Here is a 27,508-nt window from a genome sequence, read left to right as displayed (position 1 = left end):
TGTACATTATTTCTGTTAAGTGACAAGACTTTTGTCTAAGCAAAGCCAGACCTTACTGTCCAAACTCAAAAAATCAAGGCATGATCATGTTTTATTTTGGTACAATAAGCGTAATCTAGAGGCCTTTGCCTTTTATATAAGCCACTTCTGATACCAAATGATCAACTAGAAGTCAAGTTATTATTCCTAAAACTTGGATAGGCGCATGTTTTCAGCACTTTAAAAATATCTTTTGTCTTCAACAGGAGAAACTCATAAAAGTTTAAAGCAAGTAAAATTGAGTAAATGACAGTATACATTTTTAAAATTAATTTAATCATTAAAAATAAAAGCCTAATTATTAAATCTGCTTCAGCTTCATTAACAATTGCGCAAAACTTAAAACATGTTAAAAAAACAACTTCATATTAAAATCCAAATGAATCCAGATAATGTTCAATGTTATACGTGCAAATAAAACAATAAATCCATTACAGCTAGACCAAAAAAAAAAAAAAAATGTCTGGAATGGAAAGTTAATCAGGATTACAGCAGCACTTGTGACTTCTTGGTTTACCCGGATTTTAGCTTTTTGGCATCCTTTAAATAAAAAAACCATAATCAGATTTTCATTCTCTAAACAGTCACATTTAACATTCCTGGGTTTTATTCTCGTATCTCTTTATTCCAGCACTGAATTCAAAGGCAAACCATGAAGGTGTTGACATCAGGTGGAAGCAAAACTGGTCAATTTCTGTCTTATAAAAATCTGAAAAGTGGAATTTACTGCAAGAAGAAGAAGCATGAGTAGAACGTCTGTCACATTATAACAATTTACACTGCAATCGGTAAGAAAAACACCCACAAGTTATGTTTCTCATAAAACATTACTGTACATCAACCACATTTATAAAAAGGAACAGAGTTCACAATAAAATGCAAACCTTAACTTCTGACAAGAAACACCCCGACAGTTCAATTCAAAACCTGAGAGTTCATGTGGTACCACTAAAACAGAGAAGAACAAACAAAAAAAACAGTATATACATTTGATAAAACGCTATATTCTTGAGACGGAGGTACACAGAAAATACAGTGGTGACATGAATTGCATTCGACCCACAAAAACGCCTTCAGTCTTACCAAATCAAGCAAACGCCAAAACTAAAACATGATGATAAACCTTCAGATCCTGTTTAAAACAGGAACAGGGAACAAGGAGTGCATTGTATAGGGAAAATATATATATAGATATATATGGCAAAACTGTGAAATACAGATCTTTCATAGCTTATAGTGTGTTTTATATTATTTCACAACGTTCCTGTGTCCTCATCATCAACAGGCACGATCAGGAAAACGACTGAAGTATGGAGGAATCCCTGCTAACATTTTAATAAGAAAACGCACAACATTTATTAAAGTAAAATTTCATGCTTCCATATTTTGTCGTTGTCTGTATATCGATTAATGAAAGTCATGCCGTTGATTCAGTTACACAGAATGCGAACCATAGTAATCTGCCTTACTGTGTGCTATTAATGACATACCAAAACATAATCAAGCAAGATATGGATATGAAAACACAAAACCAAATGATTGGCTTAGAATATTCAACGCTCATCAGATTGGACTGTCTATTAGCCACCAAAATGAGCACGATAGAGTTAGGCCAAAGAAAAAATAAAGACATCTTACAACTAATAAACATGGACATGCTCTTTTTGAAGATTTCAAACAGACAAATAACAAATGTGAACCCAGAGGAACATTGTTACGCCATATTTAAAGAGATAGTTCAGCTAAAAATGAAGATATTTTAAAAAATTGTTACACTTTAAATATCAAAACCCAAGTGATGTACACTTTAAAACAAACAAAAAAAAAGTCCATTAATAGGTTCTCTATTGATGTGTTCAATTTATTTATGGTTATGAATTGCATTATTAAATTTATCGATCTCTGCTGTCGAGTTTTGATGTTAAAAATTTAAGTCTAGGATTCAACAAAGGGATTTTAGTATATTGAAATAAAATACTGTATTAGACATAATATATAAACATATATTTAGACAGATATATGTATAATAGAAAAAAATAGAGATGGAAATAAGTCTGTAAAATAACAGAATTCTGGCAGTTTATCACCAGGTTTTTCTACTGTAGTTTATAACAGCAATCCAGACAATATGTAACTTCAAACTAGGGCTGCACAATATATCATTTCATCATTGATATCTCATTGTGATCATACGCAAGTCACATCGTGAGCATCACAATGTTGAGTCTGGATTATAATTCAGCATTTGCATGTGTTTTAGATGCCTGTGATTGTATAGCATTCAGGCATAATAAATTGTGTCATTTGTGACTTTAATAGCGATTAATTTTATTGAATTATTTTATCTGTACTTGAATACTGTTAGAAATACTTTGTCAATTGTATCTCTTTCTTGATTGTATTTATAGATTGCTATGCATGAAGATCCTCACAACACATGCAAATACAGAAATGCAATGCAAATGGCAGACCACATCGAAAATGTGTCAGGAAACCCCAAAAAGTTTATAGATTGTTTATTAGATTTTATGGAGAGGCACTCACACTGCCAAATCATCCTAATCGATCCAACAAATTCTTTCCAAATAGAGATACTCAAGTTATCTGGTAATATTTTATTCATATCGCGATATATATTACTGTTGTCACGATACTAAAATTCGTTACCAATCGGTACAGCAATTTAAAAAGCGTCCATTTCCCGCTAACATTTGAGCACGTTCTTAAACACCACTGATTGCCGTTGTGTTCACGCACTTAACAGTAATGACTATGATTGGCCACGAAGGTCATCAGTTCACCAAACTCACCTATGTTTACTGAGTTTAACCACAGATACAGGAACACTGGGGTGTTTTAAAGTCACATCAATCAGCTGGCTTTGTCTATGAGTGCTTATGAATCGCGGCTTTAAAACACTACAGTCACCCTGTATCTGTGGTTTCACTCAGTAAACAGCGGTGAGTTTGGTGAACTGATGACCTTCATGGGCAATCACAGCAATTTTTGTTGAGCTGAAATGTTCATGTGAAATGGAAGTTTTTGAAATGTCAGTACCGACTGGTACCACATTACAATATCGTGGCAACCCTAATATATCACAAAATAAAAAATATTGCAACGCTAGATTTGTCCAATATTGTGCAGTCCTACTTTAAACTATTAAAAACTTTTCAACATCACAAGTTGTTGAAGGAACAATCAAGCTACCATAATGCTATTCAAAAGCATAAACAAACTGAAGAAAAAACAAAAATTCACAAAAACACGTAAATCGGGGGGGTTATCTTTTGTCATGTGCATAAAATATTAAAAAGTGTTGATTAAACAATGACAATGATCAATTTCTGGTGAACTACCCCTTTAAATCATAGGTCTCAAACTGAATTCCTGGAGGGCCGCAGCTCTGCACAGTTTTGCTCAAACCCTGATCAAATACACCTGATCCAACTAATGGTGTTCATGACTCTTGTGAACACCTCAATTATTCGGATCAGCTGTGTTTGAAATGGGTTTGAGCCAAACTGAGTAGAGCTGCGGCCATCCAGGAATTCAGTTTGAGACCCTCATAGGTACAAAATGTTTTACTGTCGTGTTATTCTGCGTTAATCAAAAAATACATGAAAAAAATAAATCACTGACAAAACACACCAGTTCCACTAAAGACTGGTGGAAACATGTTTCATCAGATTACATTTCTGTCCATCAAAGGGTCTGAGAGGCCATTTACAAGTCAGTTACATTATAAAATGCCAAAAATAGACACATATGAGATAGCATTTGGGTTTGTGTTTAGAAAACAAGAACAGAAATAAAAGGGTGAAACCAGTTTAACAAACATGAATGGTCAGCATGCTCCCTAATGGCTCTACAAGTGTCAAGTTGAGGGTTTAAATGCAGGCATATAACAAACATGAACCTAAAAGACCATTTCAGACATTATATTTAAGACGATATTTCATCCAAAACAGATTTCTGAAGAATGCTGGGATCCAATAACCATCAAAGCCTAATGATTAAAACGTTTTAGCTAACTAAATGATGACAATATTAATTTTCGGATGAAGTATCCCTATAAAACAAAGGTCTCACATTCGATGGCAGGAGAGCTGCAGCTCAGCAGTTATGCTTCAGCCCTGATCAAACACTTAATCCAACTAATCAAGGTGTCCATGACTCTTTTGAACACCTCGATTATTTGGATCAGCTGTGTTTGATTAGTGTTGGAGCAAAACTGGAGCTGTGGCCCTCCAGGCATCAAGTTTAAGACCTATGCTATAGAATATAGGTACGCTGAACTAAAGTATCAAGTTCAATATGAATCATTCATAAATACAGAAAGAATGAATGTGATTTGTAAATAAACCAATATTCGTCACACTTCTTGTACTTTCAATCATTTCTGTCCATCACAGATTCATTTAAGTCTGAGGGCCATTTATAGGTCAGTTACATTAGGATAAAACTGTCTATACATGAAAAAAACTGAACTGAAATAAATAAAAGGATGTAGAGAGTACAACATACTGCTGTGTATAGTGTATTATAAATGAGTGTGATATTCTACAACCATTTAAAACAATGACTGCATCTGCCTCGGAGGCTAGAACTGTAAGTCTAGTGAACATACCTTCCAAAAAACGACTTGCTTAATTTTTTTTTTTTTTAGGTTTTTTTCTTTTAAATAGTCGTCAATTTTCACCATTAATAGAAGTTGAAAGCAAAAATATTTACCAAACAAAACAAAAATGAAACTATTCGTGAATTTAGGAACACATTATGATGCGAATATTGGTGATTTGTGTTTGTGTGCGTGTCCATTTCTCATGACACACATCAAGTAAATACAGACTGGGAAGTAGGTTTACTTACAACAGTATAAAAATAAATCCAGATCTCGTCTGGAGACGCATTCAAGCAACGACTGCTAATAACTATGGATTTAAAAGGCTAATAATAAATACCATACTCCATAAAAAAGACACATATATATTGTTAGCGAACATTTTCCATTTTTGCATTCAAGGTTACACTTTTTTTTTTTTAAAGAGGACCGCGAGTCCCTCTCATTCAGTAATACATTACCCTTAATTCCATTATGCTTTTCTGTTAGCGCGGATATAAAAGTGAACGACATCAAAAAATAGTAGTATGTACAATTATTTTTTTTCTCGTTTCAATAAATAACATTTTTGCCTTTTTTTTGCAATATTTTGTTCTACTTTAACATTATTGCCACAGATGGGGTGTTGTGAACGTACTCGCTTGCGCACGCACACACACACAAAGACGCAAGACAACATTAGGGCTTTTTTTGCCTTACATTACTCTGCTGTCAAACGCGACATCACACTAAAGTTAGACGCACACAGGACTCCCGAAAGCACTGATTTGATCAGCGTGTGTGGACGGATGATGCGAGGGCGCTTTATTTGGGCAATGGAGGCAGAGGTGGAGGTGGTTCTGAGGGTAAAGGTGGCGGCTGTGCTCCTCCGCGAGCGCCACTGCTATAGCGAAACTCTCCGTACTGAGAGCGGTAGTCAAATATCTGAGGTTGTGCCGGCTGGACGCCCTGCGCACTGAGCAGCGAGTTCAACATGTCAAACGTGTCCTGGTACTCGTTCGACTGTCCGGCCGCGTTGTGACCGTTTGTATCCGCTTTGTCCGTCTTGGAGTGCGAATAGTTTCCCTGATGGTGCAGCGAGGGAAGGATGTCGGGCATCACATGAGACGGCAATCCAGGGAGCGTGGGCAACTGAAATGAGTTTCTGGACGATTTGCTGACTTTTGAGGACGAGTGGGTGCTGGAGGAGGAAGGGTCTGGCATGTGGGTTCGTTTTCGCGACATTGATGAAGAGCTCGTCCGCACTGAATCACCTGAGAGCTTTTTGCTACTTCCTGAAGAGCCGGCTGAGTGTTTTTGTGCTGAGGATGAGGAAGACGATGCTGAGAGGGAACCGGCGCTGGAGGAGGAAGAGTGGTGGTGGTGGTGGTGATGATGGTGGTGGTGGTTGGATCGCTCTCTGTGTTTTTCGCGACTTTTCCCGTCTTCTCCAGATCCGCCTCGCCTGTCTGGAACCCGAATGCGCACTTTGATGTCCTGGTCTGATCCCCGGCTGCTGCTGCCACTGCTGTGGCTGTGACCCCCGCCGGATTGACCTGGCAAGTTCAAGTTTGGCACATCAGCAACACATGGATATTTCATGGCAAGATTAATGTACAGTTGAAGTCAAATTATTAGCCCTGCTGTGATTTTTTTTCCTTTTTCAAATTCCCAAATGATGTTTTACAAGGCAAAGAATTTTTCACAGTATTAGGCTTGAATAAAAGCAGCTTTTAATTTTGTTGAAACCATTTTAAGGTCAATATTATTAGCCCCCTTAAGCAATATTTATTTTTTGATTGTCTGTCTAATTAACCCAATTTGCCTAGTTAACCTAGTTAAATGGAACGTTAAGCTAAATATTAGAGTCTTGAAAAATAACTAGTAAAATATTAATATTGTCATCATGGCAAAGATAACAGAAATCAGTTAATATAAATGAGTTATTAAAACAATTATGTTTAGAAATGTGTTAAAAACCTGGGGGGGGGGGGTATACAGAGGGGGGCTAATAATTCAACTTCAACTGTAGATAAAAAACATATCACACAATAACTTTAAAAACAGCATCATATTTCAATAAGAGATCATGCAAGATAAATAAAATGACAAATAATTACATTAAAGTACAAATTTACATTAAATACAAGCTATAATGTTTCAGGTAAACTTTTGATAACTTAAAATTCATCCTGGGATAAGGGGGGAAATTATTGAATGTAATGGGATTATTGTTGTCAAACAGGCAATGACGAAGACCCAATCCAAATTCTACCCCTTAGCCCTTGCCCCTCGTTTTGCGCATTCACGTGAATGGGTAGGGATGTCCCAATTCTTTTTAGCTTGAAGGCATAGGGCTAAGAGGAAGGCGTAGATACCCCTTCGAAAGGAGTTTTTCCAGGACCACACTTGAAACCAAGAGGTAAGAAACACAACGGCTGGTGTACGTTTCAAAGTCATCTGATTTATCATGTCTTCAGTTTATAAGCACAAAGCCACTCTTCACCTGAGCAAACTATTCCTTTCTAGCTGCTGCTTCTCATGATCAAAGTGCTCGTCATGCGTTTGTGGTTTCATTGACAGGATTTCATCATATTTCTAACATTATTTTTAAAAACTGATCAATTTTTTTTCCATTATATGCATTTTGGCCATGCCTCGCCCATAATTAATTGATTAATGTTTTTGTTTGTTTTTTTTAAACCTATCGATGATCGAAATGAATTTTTTTCCAAAATGACAGTGGTTAAACATTGGTGGTACATCATTCTTCAATAAATACAAACAAGACGACTGACCTGGCACAGGTAAGCGCATTTTTATGGAACTTCTCTCCGATCGCTCATCCAGCGGGATCTTCAAGACGATTGGGGATGGGTTGTTGGTGTCTGAGGAGCTGGTCTGCTGGTGGTGATGGTGTTTATCTTTCCTCTGCTGGTTCATTAGGGCCTGGGCGGCAGTGGCGTATCCCTGCTTCACACTTGCCTCCATGTTCTTCAGCTCCCTCTTCTGTGCCGCCAACTCATCCGCATGTTTGGCCCGATACTCGCTCAGAGAGACTTTGGCGGGTGCGTGGAGCTCGTTGGCAGTGGGCTGCTCTTTGCTGGGAGGCTGCCAGTGTTGAGCGGAGGCTGCGGCGCTGTGCTCGTCTGCACAAGAGTCCATGGAGGAACCGGTGGGCGGAGCGGAGAGGCTCGTCAGTCCTGCCAATGTGCTGTCGGACGACGACATTGAGATCATGTTCATGATGGCTTCAGACTGATCGCCATCCTGCACTTTCGATTTCTTAGCAGTTTGACCTGCAGCCTGAGGAGCAACAAACGAGGAAACATTAGAAAGATGCATTTGGAGTGTTAAAATACAGTACAGAAGTATGCGCTGAGTTTTTAAGGAAAGTAACTAACTTGCTATGAAATATTCCTGACAAGTAGTCAACATTTGAAGTGGATCAAAAAACTTTATAAAAATTGTCCTGTGGTACAATACTATTATACTAAATATAGTACTATTACACTGTACTATTATACTGTATTATAGTATTATTACTATATTACTATAGTATTAATATAACCATCAAGATATATTTAAATACATACAGTGCTTCCCACAGGTTTGAAATAAGCTTGTGGTGGTAGATAAGATTTTACCCGCAGCACATAAATAGTTAACTATATGCGACAAAAAACTATTGGATTTTAACACTATTTTTATTATTATCCATTTTAATCTTTTTTTTATTTTAATAATTTTAAAGTTTATAAATAAATAAAAAATACACTTTTTCTATTTTATGCTATTTAGGAGCCATGTGCACCAATTAACAGGTAAAAATCTACTTCTCTCTATCTCCCATTCAAGTTCAGGTTGCTTTATTGGCATGACAATTTGTACAGTATTGCCAAAGCATATTAGATGTATGCAATAATAAATTTATTGACATCTAATTAATAAAATATTTTATAATATACATAATAGAAACAAGGAATAAATACAGACAAAAATCTGTAAAATTCTCAGGTAATAAGTATATTATTTAAATAAGATAAATGAGTGTAAAAAAAATTCTAATGGTGTACAAATATTCTGCAACCAATTAAGATGTAATTTCATCCCCTGAGTATTTAGTAAAGTCATTATTATACCTAAAGTAAAGTCTATGTGTGGGAAGCACTGATGAAATTTCCTTGATGGAAAGATGACTGAGGGAGAGGAGGTCTATATATATATATATGTGTATGCACTGTATGTATCCTCAGCTGAAAAAAAACACACCAAAAATTCCTTATGTTTGCGTGCACAGCTTTAAAACTACTTTGATCAAAGGTTTTGATCTACTCAATTTCAACATTGATATTAATAATTAAGGTATAATAATTGTTTAAACAGTAGATTTCACTCTATTTAAGATCAAAATGTTTGTTTGCAGTATTTTAGTTTATTTTTTTACATTTTTAAAGATGTTCACAACTCTACTGATCCTTCACAAACGTCTAAACCGTACTTCCTATCCAATACAAAGAAGTTATCTGTAAATGAATGCAGAAATGGAGGCAAAGCTACTTACTTTCCAGTTTCTGGTGCGTTTTAAGCGGCTGGGTGTCTTTTCCAAGATCTGCAGGAACTCATGAGTGAGCTCTGTGAAATAAGAATTCATTTTTTTTTAGTATTTGGACAAAAAAAATACTCAATATTTATTAAATTTCTTCATAAAAAAGAAAAAGAAAAGAAAAAGAAAAAACAAACTAGATGTACATACCATCCAATAGCTCAAGAGTCACAGTGGGGTCAACATACTGCCACCAGTGTTTGCCATCTGTGGAAACGGGAATCTCCCAGTTGGACCATTTACAGGCCAGATGAATACAAACACAAGCTACAATTGGTGGACTGTACTGCAGACAGAACGTAGTCAAGTGAAGACTGAAAAAACACAAGAAAAAAACAAACATATATTTGAGAAACCATTAATAACCTTGTATTATTTAAAAAAAACAACCCAATATTGCATGTGACATTACTTCTAAATTCATTCAATTTGCCAGTTGAAGGTTAAACGTAAATATAACCTCACACTTCTTGCATACAGCAAATCGTGTACTTGACTTTGCTAGTTTACATATTCGGCAGCAAATGTATTAGAGTAGTAAGGTAATGGTCTTAAAAGCCGACATACCTGTTTGTTGCCATGAAATATGAAGTCTGAGCCAAATCCTTACTCGCTGGAACAATAAAAGGAAAGCTCATGATCAGACGTGAAATCTGTGAGCTTGGTGTGCTAGACGTACCCTTTACTGAGCAATACGAAGCACAGTTTAGAGTGAGCAGCTGGTTCTCACCTCGCACAAGCTGAGTACACTTGACAACATGTGTGTGAGGATGATCAATGGTGATCTCAAAACCTGAACGCAAGAGAGCAGATGAGAGAGAGAGAGAGACACTATTTTAGCTTTTCGTCTGAACTGTAATGGCTCCTCAGACATGAAGCCCCACACACAATATACAGGATGAGTGAGTGAATCACAAACATGGGTCTTCCAGTGCTTGAGCGGTCAGAAATCTGAGAAAGCTCCATGCAAGTGGCCTGTGGGGCAATTTGGTTATAGTCAAAACGCTCAGACCAAAACACCATTACGAACACGAGAACAGAATTTTCCAAAGTCAAAGCGAAATAAACACAATTGTGCACTTGAGGGTTATCATGATATGATGTAGGCAAGTATGATTACCAGTGAAATAATCAGTTTAATATAATATAAATAGTCCTTCATAAGAAAGGGTAAAGCTCATATGAATAAGCACTAGAATAAGGATAAATATTGGAAAACTGCACACTATAAAAAAAAAAGCTGAACAACAATTAAAATCATATTTTTCCAGTCAGAAAGATAAACTGTGATTTATCTTATAGACCATTTTAATATGGTGTATTTTAATACGGTGTATGTAATGTCATTGGCCCATTAACTTTTCCTGCTTGCTGTCAAACTATTTCATAACTGTAACTAGAGCCGATTTAATCATATCTTAACGTTAAAACAGCTGTCATAACATTATCAATGTGTGGACATTTCTGGATTTTTGGAAGCTATGGAAATTAAAAATGTAATACAGGAATTAAGTTAGGTCCATTGTTATAGTTTACATCACTCAAACTTATCTGTATATGGGTCGAAGACATCATCAGAATGTGTCCTGGTTATTTTAGAGCCAAAAATTTATCACAATTTTCAATGGCTTACAAAAGTCACCCATTAAAATGTCATTCAGTGTAACAGTTTATATGAAAAAAAAAACTTCATATAACCATATAAGAATCAACTGATGAAAGTTTTACACGAAACAGTACTTTTAAGGATCTCCATGCAGCTATAAAATGCTTTAATTTGGTAATCAGCAGTCCTATGACCCACTGGGTGTACAAAATTAGCATGTTACTTAATGACGATGGAGCAAGAGTTTTATTTTGACATTTATATATTAATATATTTGATTACTTATATATATATATATATATATATATATATATATATATATATATATATATATATATATATATATATATATATATATATATATATATATATATATATATATATTTATATATATATATATATATATATATATATATATATATATATATATATATATATATATATATATATATATATATATATATATATATATATATATATATATATATATATAAGGGCTGCACGACATGGGAAAAATCTGATATTGCTATATTTCTGTGTTTCACAAGATAGTTTGAATAGCACTATTTGATGGTTATCTGGGAGTCTAATAGTATTCAGGTACAAAAATGAAATAATCACAATGCAAAAAAAGCTTTTCTTACTTTGCTTTGACTGATTTCTAATCCAAGCATCCAAAAATTCTTGGAGCATGCAAAAATATTGTATTGTCTTTAACTTAATTTAAGAGTTAAAGCAAGCTAAACTATCTGCCAGTGGGGCAAGTACAATAAACTTGCTTTCCTTTTGAAATGTAAATATTTGGACTGGAAACAAGACAAAAATTTGAAGCAAGAAAAACACTTTTTTGTTTGCAAAACTCATATAAATTCCATAGACATACAGTGATTAAATACAATTCTATAGTTTCTGTTCAACTATAATTCAGACTTAACATTGCAAATCTTGCGATGTGACTGTAGCGGATGCGCACATTGTGATATTGATAATGAAACAGTATATTGCTCAGCCCTAATATAAATATATACATAAGAAGATTCATTACTTGCATTTTGAAAATGTGTTTGATGTGCAGTAGTGGACTCCAAAATGGGACCTCTAGTCTTTGACCCATATATACTACAAAGATAAAACTATTAGTGACAAATATTATTTCCTGTCTTTGGCAGTCACACATTTTAACCAAGTAGTGCATTTGATTTTTTTTTGCACACAATAATGCATACAAGCTTTTTTTAAGCAGATTGAGGCTGATACTGGTATATTATTACCCTTAGTCCTTAGTGTAGTAGTCAAGATTATACTCTTAGCACAAAAATTAAAGCCTTTGTAAAACCACAGAAAGGGTGAGCGGCCAGATTGGCATGGTGATGATGCTCAATAGTCCTGTAGACTCCTGTGAATTATCAGTGAATGGGAACAAATGTGGTCATTGGTGCATCTCTCTAGCATGGTGATTCACTGACCCATTCTCTCCTTTCCAAACTTACCCAGGGTCTGGAGTATTATGCTCTCAAGAATGACCAGGTCTTGGGCTTGTTGCAGGTATGTCTGAGATTGAGAGGACAGGCAGGTTACTCACATGGTCTCTTGGTCAACGACTACACGCTCTCATCACATTACTACGACCCTGTTTTTGACCCAAGCCAATGAGCATCTTATCATACAACTTTACACCCATCGGCTCATCAACAAATGACATTGAGAGGCATATGAGTGAAACTAACAAAACAGAATGAGGATTACACATATCCAACCTAAAAAGAAAAAAAAACTGTAATCATTTAGGCAGAAAAAAGGATAGTATGTGGGTTATATGACCTGTTCAGAAGAAAAGCAATGTTACAGCTTCTGCTGCTTGTGATTAAAGGACATTTACATGACATTGATTCAACTCAGAAAACGTTTTATACATTTAGACCAGGGGTGTCAAACTCAATTCCTGGAGGGCCGAAGCCCTGCACAGTTTAGTTCCAACCCAGCTCCAACACACTTACCTGTAGGTTTCAAACAAGCCTGAAGGACTCAATTAGTTTGATCAGGTGTGTTTAATTAGGGTTGGAACTAAACTGTGCAGAGCTGCGGCTCTTTTGGAACTGAGTTTGACACCTGTGCTTTAGACAGTCTATTCGCATGCATACATACAGCTGCATACCAGCGGCCTGTAAACAGGTTTCAAGGTGCAAATTTTTGAAAAAGGTCAAATTATTACAATGCTTCCAACATGTAGACTTTACTTGGGTGGGCCGCCCAGCTATATTAACAGCCGCCCATGTATATTTGATGGTGACACACGAACAATACTATAATTTTATAATGCGTCCGGTCATAGTTTCTGAATCTCCCAAAATGTCAAGGACTCAGTTTTACTTTCGCTTTCAAAAGTAGCCGTTACTTGTATGCGTTTTTGCATTACCTTTTTGCAGCTGACTGCGCACACACAGCCACGAGAGAAACATTAAATGATTAATCATTTAATAAACGAATAGAACAAAATATACTGGCTGTAAAATATTTATACACCGTTAGAAATGTTTAATCAGCTAATCGACTGCCATATTTAAACAATCTACACTTTTTATTCTAGTAATTATTTTATATATTTTTGGCAATAATGTCTATTTTTTTGTATATGCAATTATTATTTTATATATATTTGATTAATTTAATGATGTAAATTTATTACATACTTTATACATATCTAAAATGCTCCGGCAATACTGTAAATGTCTTGCCAATAAAGAAACTTTAATGAGAAAGAGAGCAGCCTTTACCTGCCAGTGCGCACATGGCTCCTAAATAGTATAAACCTAAGAGAAAAAGTGGATTTCTTTTATTTCAACAGCCTTTATTCCAATAACTGTAACCTACTAACAGGAAAAGCCAAAAGTGTTGTGGGTAAAAGATTTTTCAATCCGGCTACCACCACAAGTATATTTGAAACCTGTAGGAAGCACTGTACTGTATCTGTGTAAATGACACAAACACAATTTACAGCATATTGACACTACATGTGCAATAGAATGTGTTCAATCTACTGCCATGTGTGAGTACAGCCAAATTAAAAATAACAGATGTGTAGTGCTTATTAAGTGACGATACAAAATACAGCAAGGGCTGGGCGATTAATCAAAAAGTAATCGAAATCAACATTCAGACACTATAATACATCTAATTTTTCCAGATCAGTTTTTTCTATTACTTTCCATACAACATGTGGAGCCACTCTGTTAAGGCTGATTTATACTTCTGCATCGAACGCACCTGTATGGTCCGGCATAGCCTTTGAGCGGTCATACTACACATCACACGTTTGCACTACACTGAGTATGATTGGAAGCTACGCCAGAGATGCCTTGAGACGACATATTTTCTACTAGAATAAAATTATTATTTGAATCAAAATATTTGTTTACCAAAAATGCAAGAAGTTAAAAAACGTATTTAATATAAAAGAATATAAAAGAGTTATTTAGGAGAGATACTGCTTATTTTCTACTTTTATTATGAAAAACATTGAAAATAATTAATTTTGTTTCCAACAGTGCAAGTTATTTATTTTCACATTGTCATAAGAAAAAAAGTGACTGTTAGTTTTAGACAGTGTGTGTTAAAATTTCAGCTGTTCAACGTTGATGTTCAATAAATAATCATAGATTGATAGTGTGTGTTTACTTTATTTTAAAATCAAGTGATGAACCCTTCATTCAGAAATCTCTCACCTGTAATATGTGAGCATTTAAATGAACAAAACTTGTCAGTGAACTATGAGGGCAAAAAAATGCAATAAATAAATAATTGTTGATTAATTGTAATCCAGTTGCAAATCGCCCAGCACTAAATACAGCATTTTTGATAATTTCCACAGTTCTTTGAAAACAAGTTCTTTAATTGTGATTGAACACTTCAAATAGGGATGCTCCGGTTGATTGGCTGGAGATCGATAACGGCCGATAATCACATTTCATGACTGGATCGGTAACCACTAAAACTGACCTCGTGGACGAATTAATTGATCACAGTAAGACTTTTTTTGGAACTTTCCAAATAGAGGAATCCGGGTTATACTTATTAATGCTACACGTAAGAACAGAAAATGATGCATATGGGGGTGGGTGATCACTGATTCTCCATTTCATCTGTTATTTTCTGTAAAACTGCTATAGCATAACATAGAAGACCAGCATTATATTTAAGAATAGATTTTAGAAATCAATCCTTAAGGCTGGTTTATACTTTGTTCTACGTCAAAGGTAGGACTGCATTATATTGGAAAACTTAATATTGTGATATTAGCAATATATACTGCGATATGAATACAATTTCACCAGATGGATTGAATAGATCTATTTAATGATTTTCTGGTACATAAATTTAATGATCACAATGCAAAAAATATTTTTCCAAATATCTATATTCTTAAATCAAAAAGCAAATATTGCAAAAATATCGTTTTTTTCCGCCAGAAATATCAAAATTAAGACATTTTTCCTTTAACAAGCAAAATAATCTGCCGGCAGGGTAAGTAAACAATATTGTAATACTTTTGGTTTGAAATTTGATATTTGAACCAGGCAAAAATTAAAAGTAATAAAAGCATTTTTTTGCAGAGCAATAGTAAAATAACACTGTATAGTCTTCATCATAAAAATAATAAAAATCTTTGTTACACCTCAAAATGTCAGAATATCTTGTATCCAACTCATTTTGAGCAAAACAACAACAACTTTGCAGAGACTCTACAATCACATGTGTTCTGTGTCTCCTGGTTAACTATAAATCTGACTCAACATTGCAGATCCGCACATTGTGATATCGATGCTGAAACGATATATTGTGCAGCCCTAGGTGAGTGCACGCAATTGGTCTGGCGCACACAGAGTCATACCCTTCGCTACTGCCAACCCTTAAATGCACCTCTCAAAAAAAACTTAACTACACGTTACGCCAATGCATAGTGCAAGATATGTGACCGCTTGGCTTGATAGCATTGATGATTGTGATCGGGGCAGAGAGTTGCAGGAGAGGAGCGAGCTCCTTGGCGTGAGTGTTTAACAAATATTGAGTCCCTGTGGAGAAGCTCTAGATGAAGATATTTGTTTTGTGTTTATGATTAAAGTTGTTACACGTAGGCATGGGACGATAACAGTTTTCAAGGTTACCGCGGTTTTAAAAGGTCAAGGTTTTAAAACCATCAAAATTTTCCTAAGAGATGTGTACGATTTCTTTTTTTACGTTTTTTTTGTTTGTTTTTTTAGGGCAACAGAATCTCCTGGTGAGAATATTTATCTGAAGACGCCATTTTAAATTGCTAAAAAATCTGTTTTTGAAGCAAATGAAGACAGCTCAAGTGAATAATTAATTTAGCATGACATGTTTACTGCACCAAAATATTTGAAATGTTTCTCAAAATAAAATATATTGTGTTCAAAAGTTTTTTACCCAGACATTACCCTAAAGAAAGAATAGATTTTAGAGCAGTAGTCACAATACAGTGATATTTTTACCCTAGGTTTTTATACCGTCAGAATCTTAGGCCCATGCTTAGTTCTGCTAGTTCTTAACCTCTGAATGAGTGAGTTTGAGCTACTTGTACAGTGAGTTTGCATTAAAAGTATTTCCAGTAAAAACAAAACACCCGTGAAGAAACTCGGCACAGAAAAATATAGAATCCCCCCTGCCAGCCTGCGTTTCGGTAGTGTTACAGTCAGCGCAACACTAACAGAAACCAGAAATATAAAAGCATGACTACATGCAAGATATGTGCCATGGGTTATGGCAATCCCTAATGCAGAAGTATAATTCAGCCTTAAAGTGTCATACTTGGGGAAAGGTGCTTTATGCAATGGCACAGGTAAACAAGCATCGGAATTGGTACTTGGTATCAGCCGATCATGACATTTTCGGTTGTATTGCCGGAGCAGCTCTTTTTTTTCAACGAAGGAAATAAATCTGATTTTAGTAGACCATTGTCATGTAAATGTACCTAAAATGGATATTTTGATTAGTCGATAGAAACTTGTCTGATCTGGTATCATGGAGTTATGAACTGTTGGTCAATTAAATAATTTAGATAAAACAACTACAAAATAGTTACATTCAGAAACAAAAATAGGTGAAAAAAACAGCACTCACTCAGGACTCTGAAAAATTAAAGCAAGTTCACTCCAAAGAACATTTTTTATTATCATTTACTTTAGTTTCAGTTTTTTAGTTTAGTTTTAAAATTTATAACTGAAACGAATTCAATGCCGTACAAAAAATGCAAAACTACATGCAACTAACCCTAAGCCAAAACTCTATTTCAAACCCTATAGTAAATACACAGTTGTTAACTTCCATCAGTCAATACTTAAATACAACTAAACTCTAACACCTTAAAATGAAGTGTACCCAAAAGATCAAGTAACATTTAAACAAATAACGTAGACAAAACCAATGTTTTTAAGGCCATAATCCATATACAGTACAGTATTACTTACATCACTCCTGGTGTCCGGTGATGGGTCCTGAGGATTGAGACATGCATGGGTCACCTTAATCACATGCTCCAGTTTACGGGGCTGTTCCTCCACCTTCGCTGCTAAAAACAGAGCTGCAGGAGCAATCACCTGAACAACACGGGACATAAAGAGGTTATTATCTTGTTCAATGCAGCCAGCATGTTTTATTTGAAACGCGTATATGAAAGAAGACACATACATTCCGGTGGAAGCGAGTAAAGGACTGGACCATGTAAAAGCGATGCATATACACAATGGCAGTGTTAATTGTGAGTTGTGAGCTGAGTGTCCAAAGTTAAGGATTGTAATTCATTAAAATAACAAAAATAAACAGTCTGAAGGCACTTCTGTCCAATATATCATGCAAAATATGACCTTGTCAGTCACAGATTCGTTTTATCTAAGCCTCTGGTATTTTTATTTCAATAAGAGAGATTGCCAGTTCATTTGATACCCTTTAGCACCAGTAAAGTTAAAAGTGAAAGTACTCAGAACGACAAATAAGACGAAAATGGCTGGTTTTCATTAATCTAAAGCACATTAGTAACATAAGATAAAGCAGGACAGCTCATATTTCCTCTATATACTAACTTAAATGTCATGTTACTGTAACAGAGCCACCCTGAAAAGGGAAAATGAAACTATGCTGATTACTATATTTACATATATATTTAAAAATGGCATAAATGACATAAACGCCTGATTTTAGGGTATAAACAAATGATGTAATGAAGTAAACAGAGTCAAATTCATATTGGGAATGGCTGTGACACCGGCTACGCTATTGTTCAATGGCAGAGACACCTCCAGTTAGGCCTTGAGGCCTACACCAAACCAAAAAATAAACGCAAAATTGGGACATTAATCCTTTATTCCGTTCGCCTTAATCCACAAGTTTCACAATTGAAAAGGCGTGTATACTGGTAGACCCGTTTCAGGTCATTATAACGCTGAAATTCAACACCACTCGTGCCGCCCAAACCGGCGTCAGCCTCCTCGGAGCAGCTGCCGAGACCGACGCCTGCCTAACTGAAAAAGATACACGTTGAGCCGCTGTCCCATGTCCTGCAGCAGGTTAGCAGCTTGCTGTCGGTACGAGAGCTCTTTGTCGGGATCAAGTCCCGCTCGGCGAGATGGACTGTTTTCGATTTGTTCGCGCGTGAAGTACCATTTATTGTTATTTTGCGAAGGCGAAGGGAACGAAGCCGCCATTACTGAGAAGGACAATGTTTTAAAATCTCACTGCGTCACAGGAAGCGCGTCATCGCTGGCTGGAATGCGACTGCGGCGCTGTTGGACTTAACCCATTCACGTCTGAATAGTATTAATAACATACATTAATGCAAATTTACTAATCAAAACCCTTATATTTACCCATATATATATATGAAGTAAAACTGTGTTTGACAGCAACAGCATTTCTCAGAGCAAGTTTAAGTCAGCTTATCTGCCAACTCATTTAGTTCTACTTCTCTACATGAGGATGTATTCATAAATCTGTGTTATGCTTTCAGTTTAGCATAAATGTTGTACAAATTTCATACAGAAACTCCTGTCTTAAAGATGATCTCTTTAATTACTGTAAAAATCATATAATGCAGATAATGAGTTGGAATATAGTACTATCTCTCTTCATTGTGTTTGCATCCATTGGGTGGCCAGTCAAATTGACACCATCTCTAAACAGTCTTACTGTATATTTTAAAATGGTGATATATCAAGAGTTTTATTTCTATAAATATAGAATTTTTTTTGCAATTGTACTCTTCAATACACATTAAAAAACATTATATTTCTATAGAATGGAGGTATCAGTTTTGCAAATAAACTCTTCATAGACATCCTGCTGCTGCTGTGTAATGGGCGTCTGGAGGTTTTTTTGTTTTTGCATTTTTACAGTGCAGTTTTAATCGAGACGTCCGTATTATCAATAAACAGCTGCATTTCCTCCTCTTATGTTGAATACATGGCATATTTTGTTCATATCAACGTCATTTTAGACATGCTTTATTTATTTATTTTTATTTAAAGAACAGCATATAACATTTTAACATAAATGTTAAAATTTATGAATATAATTTTTTTTAACATCTACATTTTCTTTTCGGTTTAGTTCCTTTATTAATCTGGGGTCGCCACAGCAGAATGAACCGCCAACTTATCCAGCAAATGTTTCACGCAGCGGATGCCCTTCAAGCTGCAACCCAGCACTCCCATACACTCCCATTCACACACATACACTACGGTCAGTTTAGCTTACTCAATTCACCTTTAGCGCATGTCTTAACTGTGAGGGAAACCGGAGCACCTGCAAGAAACCCACATGAACACAAGGGAGAATATGCAAACTCCACAAAACTCAAATCAGCAATTTTCTTGCTGTGAGGTAACAGCGCTATCCACTGCGCCACCAATAATATAAGTAAATTAGTTAAATAAAAACAATTTCCTCTTTTCAAGGGTCAACAGTAAAGCCAAAAAGTACATTTTCCCACAGTAATAAGAGAGGCTTAGAACACTGAAAATTGTTATTAAACATTTTGCACCTCACCCCATCAGTTGATGACAATGCCAAAATAAGTGTAAAGCCGTTTCCTCATATTCATTCATTTTCTTGTCGGCTTAGTCCCTTTATTAATTTATTAATTAATATTAATATTAATTCCTCATATTCATTACAAAAAAAAAATACAATTTACATCAATCCCACATTAAAATTTTTGTAAATTAGGTTTTGCTGGATAAAATCAGTGGAAAAGTTTGTCGTTCAGCTGTTCATAAAAAATAAAAGTTTGCTGAGAACTTTTAACTTGAAATGCCGCTAATATAATCGCTAAATGTCTTTTCATTCGTTTGTCACGTTTTTATTACTTCTAACTTAATGCGGGAATTTTTATACTCTATATTTCAAACCCAATGCCAAAATTTATAAAAAGATATTTGAAATTAAATCTTTTATATTTTGCCTTAAGTATCTTCTCAGATTTTTTAGAGGAGTAACAGCGCCATCCATCGGTGAAGCGGAGTTTCGGTCGAGAACGAAAGAGGAAAAAGTGACGATTGCGGAAGTGTTTGTTATTGTGGTTTAGCTGCTAGCACAGTGGCGTGTAATCAAATAATATGACAGCATCAAACACTAAAAACGCCAGCGCAATCCCAATCGATAAATTCAGCAATGTTCGCATCACATCAATATGGACTTTCCTACAGTCTGTGAGTAACATTAGATTCTCGGTTTGCTCACATACAGAGATGGTTCATGGAGTCGCGTCGTTGTTGTTTTTTGAGAGCACGTGGATTAAATAAGGAATATGAAATAAGTTTGTTTTATCTGAATAATAATAATAATGTGATTTTGTTGTCAGGTTGACTGGTCTGAGCCCTGGCTGATGGCTCTGCTGGCCTTTCATGTCTTCTGTTTTGCTTTCACCCTCCTGTCCTGCAAATACTACCGCATTCAGATCTGTCATTTTCTCCTGATGGGTGAGTGTTTATATTTATTTGAACCTTGTTATATTTGAATAATTATAATACATGTAGTCATTTACCCCACAGTGTAAAATAATTATTGAACATTTAAAAGAATGTACACATTTAAATGACAGACTTTTTTATTCAAAGCTGATGAAAACTAATTACTATTGTCATAAATATATGTATATATACTTTCAAAGACACACAAACACTTTATTTCTTTCTTAAAAATAGCATAAATATTTGTATTGTGTACACACACACACACACACACACACACACACACACACACACACACACACACAGAGTGAGAGACATACAGGTACACACACACACATAGAGTGAGAGACATTCAGGTACATACATTCACTAACACACTCACAAAGCTGGATAGAGGCACACATGGAGAAAGTGCGGGACATTCAGGTACACACATGCTCATACTGTCAGACACACATTCATCAACACACACATACAATCTTTGTCATAAACGCACACACACACTCGTACTTCGTATTCTCTTGCATACATGTGCGCACTTACACACAGTCAAAGACACACTTACACACACTCATACTCTCTTGAAGGGGCGGACTGGGACAGGCCAAAATCACGGTGGCAGGCCAGATCAATAATATCCAGCTGCAGGCCACCAGGTGCTCCCTATGGCTAGTCTGCCCCTGCTCTCTTGCACACATGTGCACACACAGGCATACATACACACATTTATACTGACAATTTTTGAGACAATATAATAGGTAAATAAAATAAATAAATAAATATTTTCATATTTTATACAGTAATATTTACAGTAATATCTTTGTAATATTTTTAATATAATAAAATGTATTATGATGTGACACGGTGGCTCAGTGGTTAGCACTGCCGTCTCACAGCAAGAAGGTCGCGGTTCGAGCCCCGCCTGGGTCAGTTGGCATTTCTGTGTGGAGTTTGCATGTTCTCCCCGGTTTTATGTGGGTTTCTTCCGGGTGCTCCGGTTTCCCCCACAGTCTAAAGACATGTGCCAAATGGGTAAGCTAAATTGGCCGTGGTGGATATGTGTGTATGAGTGTGTATGGATGTTTCCCAGTGATGGGTTGCAGCTGGAACGGGATCCGCTGTGTAAAACATATGTTGGATAAGTTAGCGGGTCATTCCGATGTGGCGTTTCCAGATTAATAAAGCTAAATGAAAACAAGATAAATGAATGAAAGTATTATGATGACTGATTATTTTATACATTTAAAAAGTTTGGTAGTTTATTTTCACATAAATATATCTGTTACACAGAATGGCAATGTTATATCATTTCATTCATATTTTGACATTTTATTTTCCTACATATGATTTGAAACAATAGTAGATATTTCACTCTTATTTAAATGACTTTAATGGAGTTAACAAAGGTTCGGCAGCGGGACCACGCCTCACTTTGCCTCCTTAATCTATCACCTACTCCCTAAAACTTATTTAAGGCAGACCTGCTTTCTAGCACTCAGTGGCGTAGCGGACGGGCCCGCAGGGCACGCACCGCGGGGGGGCCCCGCGTGATTAGGGGGCCCCACGTCGTCGCGATATTCAAAAATTGAAAATCCAGGAACCGCAATAATCAAACTCTTGGGAACAACTGTGGACGGAACCAAAGTTCACAGGTCTGTGTTCTCTGAACACCTCTCAAGCGGTGGACTACTTCATTCTGATTGCTTGCCGCCGAACCGCGTCATAGCCAATGAAGACGCGCCGCTGTTTCTCACCGCCGGTTCTCGTTAAAAAATGAATGACTTCTGGCTACTTTGACGCTCTCGCCGCTTTCGGTTTGTGATCGCTCCTCAGTTTGTGAAGGATTCCCCGCGTTGTCGCTCCACTCCACCTCCTTTCCCCGCACCTCAATTTGTGACATAGATATATACACTAGATATTGTATAGGGACCCTGAGCATGCGTCAATAGTAGGGATGTAACGGTATCAGAATTTCACGCTACGGTAATACCTCGGTATGAATGTCACGGTACGGTATTTATTGAATCATTTACATGAAAAAAAAAAAAACTTTTGAAAATACTCCAAAAAAGTGCCAAAAGTGTCAATGACATACAAATTAGCCATCTATCTGTTAGCTTTGAAACAGGAACTTCAATTTTAATAACAAAAAATTATTAAACCATGTAAAAAAATAAAGTTTCAATTTAGTATTGTTGAAAACTCATCACATTTAACATTTAATCACTCACTTAGATAGAGATGGGTTTAAAGGAAAATTATCATATAACTATAATCTGGTAAAAGCTGGTATCTCTGGGTATTTACAATGTCCCCTGCAACAGAAAAAACCCTCTCATTTGGGACTGAGGATTCTGGGACAAGAGAGATATGACTTGGCCCATGTTGACAGCAGTGGGTAACGTTGTGCATTGTCTTTCCCCCACTTGAGAAGACAAACCATGAGTGAGATAGAGATCTCTTTGCGGTACAAGTCAATGTCTGCATCAATCTGAACAGTGTGCTGTGTTTCTGCAGTCCCCATGACTGTTATTAGTCGTATTCCCCAACTTGCAGGCACGTGCACACATAGGGCTCAACCTGTGCAGTGCACATGCCCTTTTTAGTCTTGGATAAAAAATGCCTTTCCAAAACGATCAAAAGTGCCCCCGCGACGCGACACAACCTCCGTCCAGTCCAGCCCTTCAGTAGGCGCTCGATAACACCTCTCTTGAGTATGCGCGCTCAACCCCCCCTCGGCGCTTTACAATACGCGCGCCACAACACAGCTGATCAGAACGCGCGCGACAGCACCGCTATTCAGCACGCGCGCGGCGACAACACCCGCTTTAGGTTCGATCATTTCCATCTTTTTTTCATCTCCGCTACTAGGAGCACACTCCATTTCCGCTTTACTGGATCTGTAGCGACAACAGACCGCAAAGGATTATGGCCACGCCGGGGCTGATGGGAAATGAAGTTTCAGCTACCTCCCGTTCGCTTCATTCGCCTGAGCAAATTTTCTCAGAAGACCTATAGTTTTACCGAGTCATGCGACTTCGGTAATATCGAAAAAAAATAATATTGCGGTATGACGGTATTTACAATACCGTTACATCCCTAGTCAATAGCGCCGCCACATTGGGACAGTGCTCCCAGGACAAAAGTCATTCAGTCGCACTAGACAATTACGTGAAGATGCGGGACTGTAGCGCTGTCTACGAGTGTAGTAACGAGCAAACAAAGAAAACAAAGCACAAAGGCAGAACATTCCATAGGTAGGATTAAGTTTTTTACGTTTTTGTATGTTCTGAAATTTGTGCTAAACAGGTAGCGTTATTGATACTAATACAGCCACTTACTGCATTCACTATAAGTCAAAGTAGCTCCAATTCGCACTAAATATTCGGCTTATGCTAGTTTTGTTGAATAAAATCGGCAAACAATGAAAAAGAAATATGACAACGAGATGCTGCGGTGCCAGAAACTTGTATTATTGTCGGCTAGTGAAGGAGTCGTTGATAATGGAGATTCATTCACAAACAAATCGCTCCCTCCATCAGTATGAGAAGTGAAAGCAGGAGAGGAGCTGTGTTTCAGGACATGATTAGATCAAATTTAACAGGGAGGGTGGATAGTACATTTCTGTACACACAAACACAAGCTTTTTGTCAGGAATGCCCATGCGGTCACTGATCCATCAATGTAAAAAAGTGATGTAAAATTATAATTTTCATAATTGAAATAAAAATAAAAATACTAACATCCAGGAAAACTCCCGATCATAGATATATGTGTATATCTCTGGCTCTGCCGCCCCCAAACCCCCCCGACCCCCTTGAAAACTGGGGGCCCCATCGGTGATCCCTGCAGGGGGGCCTCCGCATTTTGCGCTACGCCACTGCTAGCACTGTTCTTCTTGTTCTCAACCCCACCCACCAACCCTTCCTCCTTGCTTCCAATTAACAGTCCTTATAACCCTCTCTTCACTCCTAAGTTGAATCAGGGGAAAGAAAGGGTTATAAGGACTTTTAATGAATAAAATATTACAGAGACGGTACCCCCACGCTGAGTCTCTGGGAATCATCGTAGGAGGCTCGATCAACCTACCTACCTGTTCACTGTTTATCCTCTTACTTCCCTTCCCCTTCATCTCACTGTTCCCTTACCATCCCTACGCCCCTACAATAAAGTCTAGCTCAACGTGTGTATGAGTTTATAATAAGGATATGTAATATGATGTGGACACCTTTGGCATATGGTATAAATGTAATCAATATTTTGCAGTTGCGATGGTTTACAGTGCAGAATACCTGAATGAGCTGGCAGCCATGAATTGGAGGTGATTATTATTATTAATATTGTTATACATTCTCCACATCCCACCAACAATGCTAAATACATTTAGTGGTTCTACTCAATATGTCTCCTTTTTGTTCTTAGGTCTTTCTCAAAGTTCCAGTATTTTGACTCAAAAGGAATGTTCATATCTTTGGTATACTCTGTCCCGCTCTTGCTCAACACTGTTATTATTGTGGTAAGTTTAGAATATTTTTAACATTATATAATACTACAGTAGGTGGCACAATGGCTCAGTGGTTACCACTGCAAGTGTGGGTGTATTCATGCATCAAGTTTATAAGTATATAATTGCAAGTTTCAAATATGTCGTTTTGAACATCCAATAGTATACAATCACCGGCCACTTTATTAGGTACACATGTCAGACTAATGCACATTTCTAATCAGCCATTCACATGGGAGCAACTCAATGCATTTAGGCATTTAGACATGGTCAAGACGATTTGCAGCAGTTCAAGTCAAGCATCAGAATGGGGAAGAAAGGAGATTTAAGTGACTTTGAACACGGCATGGTTGTTGGTGCCAGACAGGCTGGTCTAAGTAATTCAGAAACTGCTGATCCACTGGGATTTTCATGCACAACCATCTCTAGGGTTACAGAAAATTGTCAGAAAAAGAGAAAATATCCAGTGAGAGGCAGTTCTGTGGGCACAAATGCTTTGTTGATGCCAGAGGTCTGAGGAAAATGACCAGACCTTTTTGAGATGATAGAAAGGCAACAGTATCACAAATAACTACTTGTTACAACTGAAGTATGCAGAAGAGCATCTCTGAATGACAACACATCGAACCTTGAGATGGATAGGCTACAGCAGCAGAAGACTACACCGGGTGGCACTTTTGTCAGCTGAGAACAGGAAACTGAGGCTACAATTCACAAAGGCTCTCCAAAACTGGAAAATAGAAGTTTGTAAAAACGTTGCCTGGTCTGAAGAGTCTCTATCTGCTGCAATGTTAGGGTCAGAATTTGGCGTCAACATCATAAAAGCATGGATCCATCCTGCCTTGTATCAACGGTTCAGGCTGGTGGTCGTGGTGTAATGGTGTGGAGATATTTTCTTGGCACACTTTGGGCCCGTTAGTACCAATTGAGCATCGTGTCAATGCCACAGCCTACCTGAGTATTGTTGCTGACCATGTCCATCCCTTTATGAACACAGTGTACCCATCTTCTGATGGCTACTTCCAGCAAGATAATGCGCCATGACAAAGCGCAAATCATCTCAGACATGTTTCTAGAACATGACTAGTTTACTGTACTCTGATGGCCTCCACAGTCACCAGTTCTCAATCCAATATTGACCTATGAGATGTGGTGGAACGGGAGATTCACATCATGGATGTGCAGCTGAGAAATCTGCAGCAACTGCTTGATCCTATCCAGTCAATATGGACCAAAATCTCTTTGGAATATTTTTAATACCTTGTTGAATAAATGGCAAAACGTATTAAGGCAGTTCTGAAGGCAAAAAGTGGTTACAACCGGCTACTAGTAAGGTGTACCTAATAAAGTGGCCGGTAAGTGTATGTGTGAGTAAACTTCTAGGTGTATATGCATGTGGGGATACGCAAAGTTTTATTTAAATTCTACATGGCGTCTCATATCATTTGACAGTTTTATTTGAACTATTCTGTGTTTAATTTCAACTCAATGTCTGTGCTTTTAGGCTGTTTGGGTATGGAGGACCTTCTCAACCATGACAGAACTTAAGATATTGCAATTAAAGAGAAAAGCGGCCAGAGAGAACCACAAGAAAACACAATAGAAGGCATGAACAGAACATGCACCATTTCCTAATGGACTAATAATAATAATGGTCAGTGGTGGAGGGCATGTACTGCATATGGGCTGATTATAAGGAAAACTCTTGTGGCAGAGGGTCTTGAATGTTTATTTCAGACTGCTGATGGACAATTACTATACCTGCTATAGCAAAAACTCCATCAAATGCCTGATCTGGTCAAAAACATACTGGACAAAGGCATCACCTGTATTGCGCAGGCATTTTGTGTATGTGTACTATAGATAGACCATTCCAGTGCTTAATGCTTTTTTTTCATTGATTGGAGTGTTGGACATGAAAATGGTGTATTTATGTCAATAAATTGAATGTTGTCATTTTTGTATAGATACCAGTGTGATTGTTTGGGTGTTTTTGTTTTCTACATTACTAAGTTAAATCATCTGAGACCAACATTAGTTTGAATTTAAACCTTGTTTACATTTATAAATGGTCTCCAAACACTTATAAAATTGGTTGTTTATCTTAGAGACTTAAATGAAGCTTTTCTTACTCCTCTATTACCCCAAAACTCTTGAAGCTTCAAAAACGTCT

At 36.8% G+C, this 27,508-nt stretch overlaps 2 protein-coding genes across 4 annotated transcripts; one reads left to right on the top strand and one right to left on the bottom strand.

Moving 5' to 3' along the window:
- Positions 1 to 643: 643 nt before the first annotated feature.
- On the bottom strand, positions 644 to 18,598 carry ccnt1 (cyclin T1). 3 transcript variants are annotated; one of them, NM_001256611.1, is given in 10 exon segments: positions 5,251 to 6,198; positions 7,441 to 7,948; positions 9,207 to 9,277; positions 9,399 to 9,562; positions 9,816 to 9,861; positions 9,979 to 10,041; positions 12,345 to 12,405; positions 17,337 to 17,465; positions 17,557 to 17,638; positions 18,400 to 18,585. In NM_001256611.1, coding segments are annotated over 10 exon segments (2,025 nt in total). In that variant the 5' UTR covers positions 18,570 to 18,585; the 3' UTR covers positions 5,251 to 5,467.
- A 1,814-nt stretch (positions 18,599 to 20,412) lies between these two features.
- On the top strand, positions 20,413 to 27,290 carry tmem18 (transmembrane protein 18). The gene is given in 5 exon segments (NM_001005601.2): positions 20,413 to 20,570; positions 20,723 to 20,840; positions 25,098 to 25,152; positions 25,254 to 25,347; positions 26,840 to 27,290. Coding segments are annotated over 5 exon segments (459 nt in total). The 5' UTR covers positions 20,413 to 20,477; the 3' UTR covers positions 26,939 to 27,290.
- Positions 27,291 to 27,508: the final 218 nt, after the last annotated feature.

This window comes from Danio rerio, chromosome 23 (genome assembly GCF_052040795.2).
Source record: "Danio rerio strain M-AB ecotype USA chromosome 23, GRCz13ab, whole genome shotgun sequence".
NCBI classification, from domain to species: domain Eukaryota; kingdom Metazoa; phylum Chordata; class Actinopteri; order Cypriniformes; family Danionidae; genus Danio; species Danio rerio.
The sequence above is the reverse complement of the archived record's forward strand: the minus strand, read 5'-3'. Positions and strand labels throughout refer to the sequence as shown.

Coding starts and splice junctions, on each gene's coding strand:
- ccnt1 (XM_087305260.1), bottom strand. CDS start 18,569: ATGGCGGCTTCGTTCCCTTCGCCTTCGCAAAATAACAATAAATGGTAC. Junction 10,042..12,344: donor CATAATACTCCAGACCCTGG/GTAAGTTTGGAA, acceptor TCTTGCGTTCAG/GTTTTGAGATCACCATTGAT. Junction 9,563..9,815: donor TATTTCATGGCAACAAACAG/GTATGTCGGCTT, acceptor GTGTTTTTTCAG/TCTTCACTTGACTACGTTCT.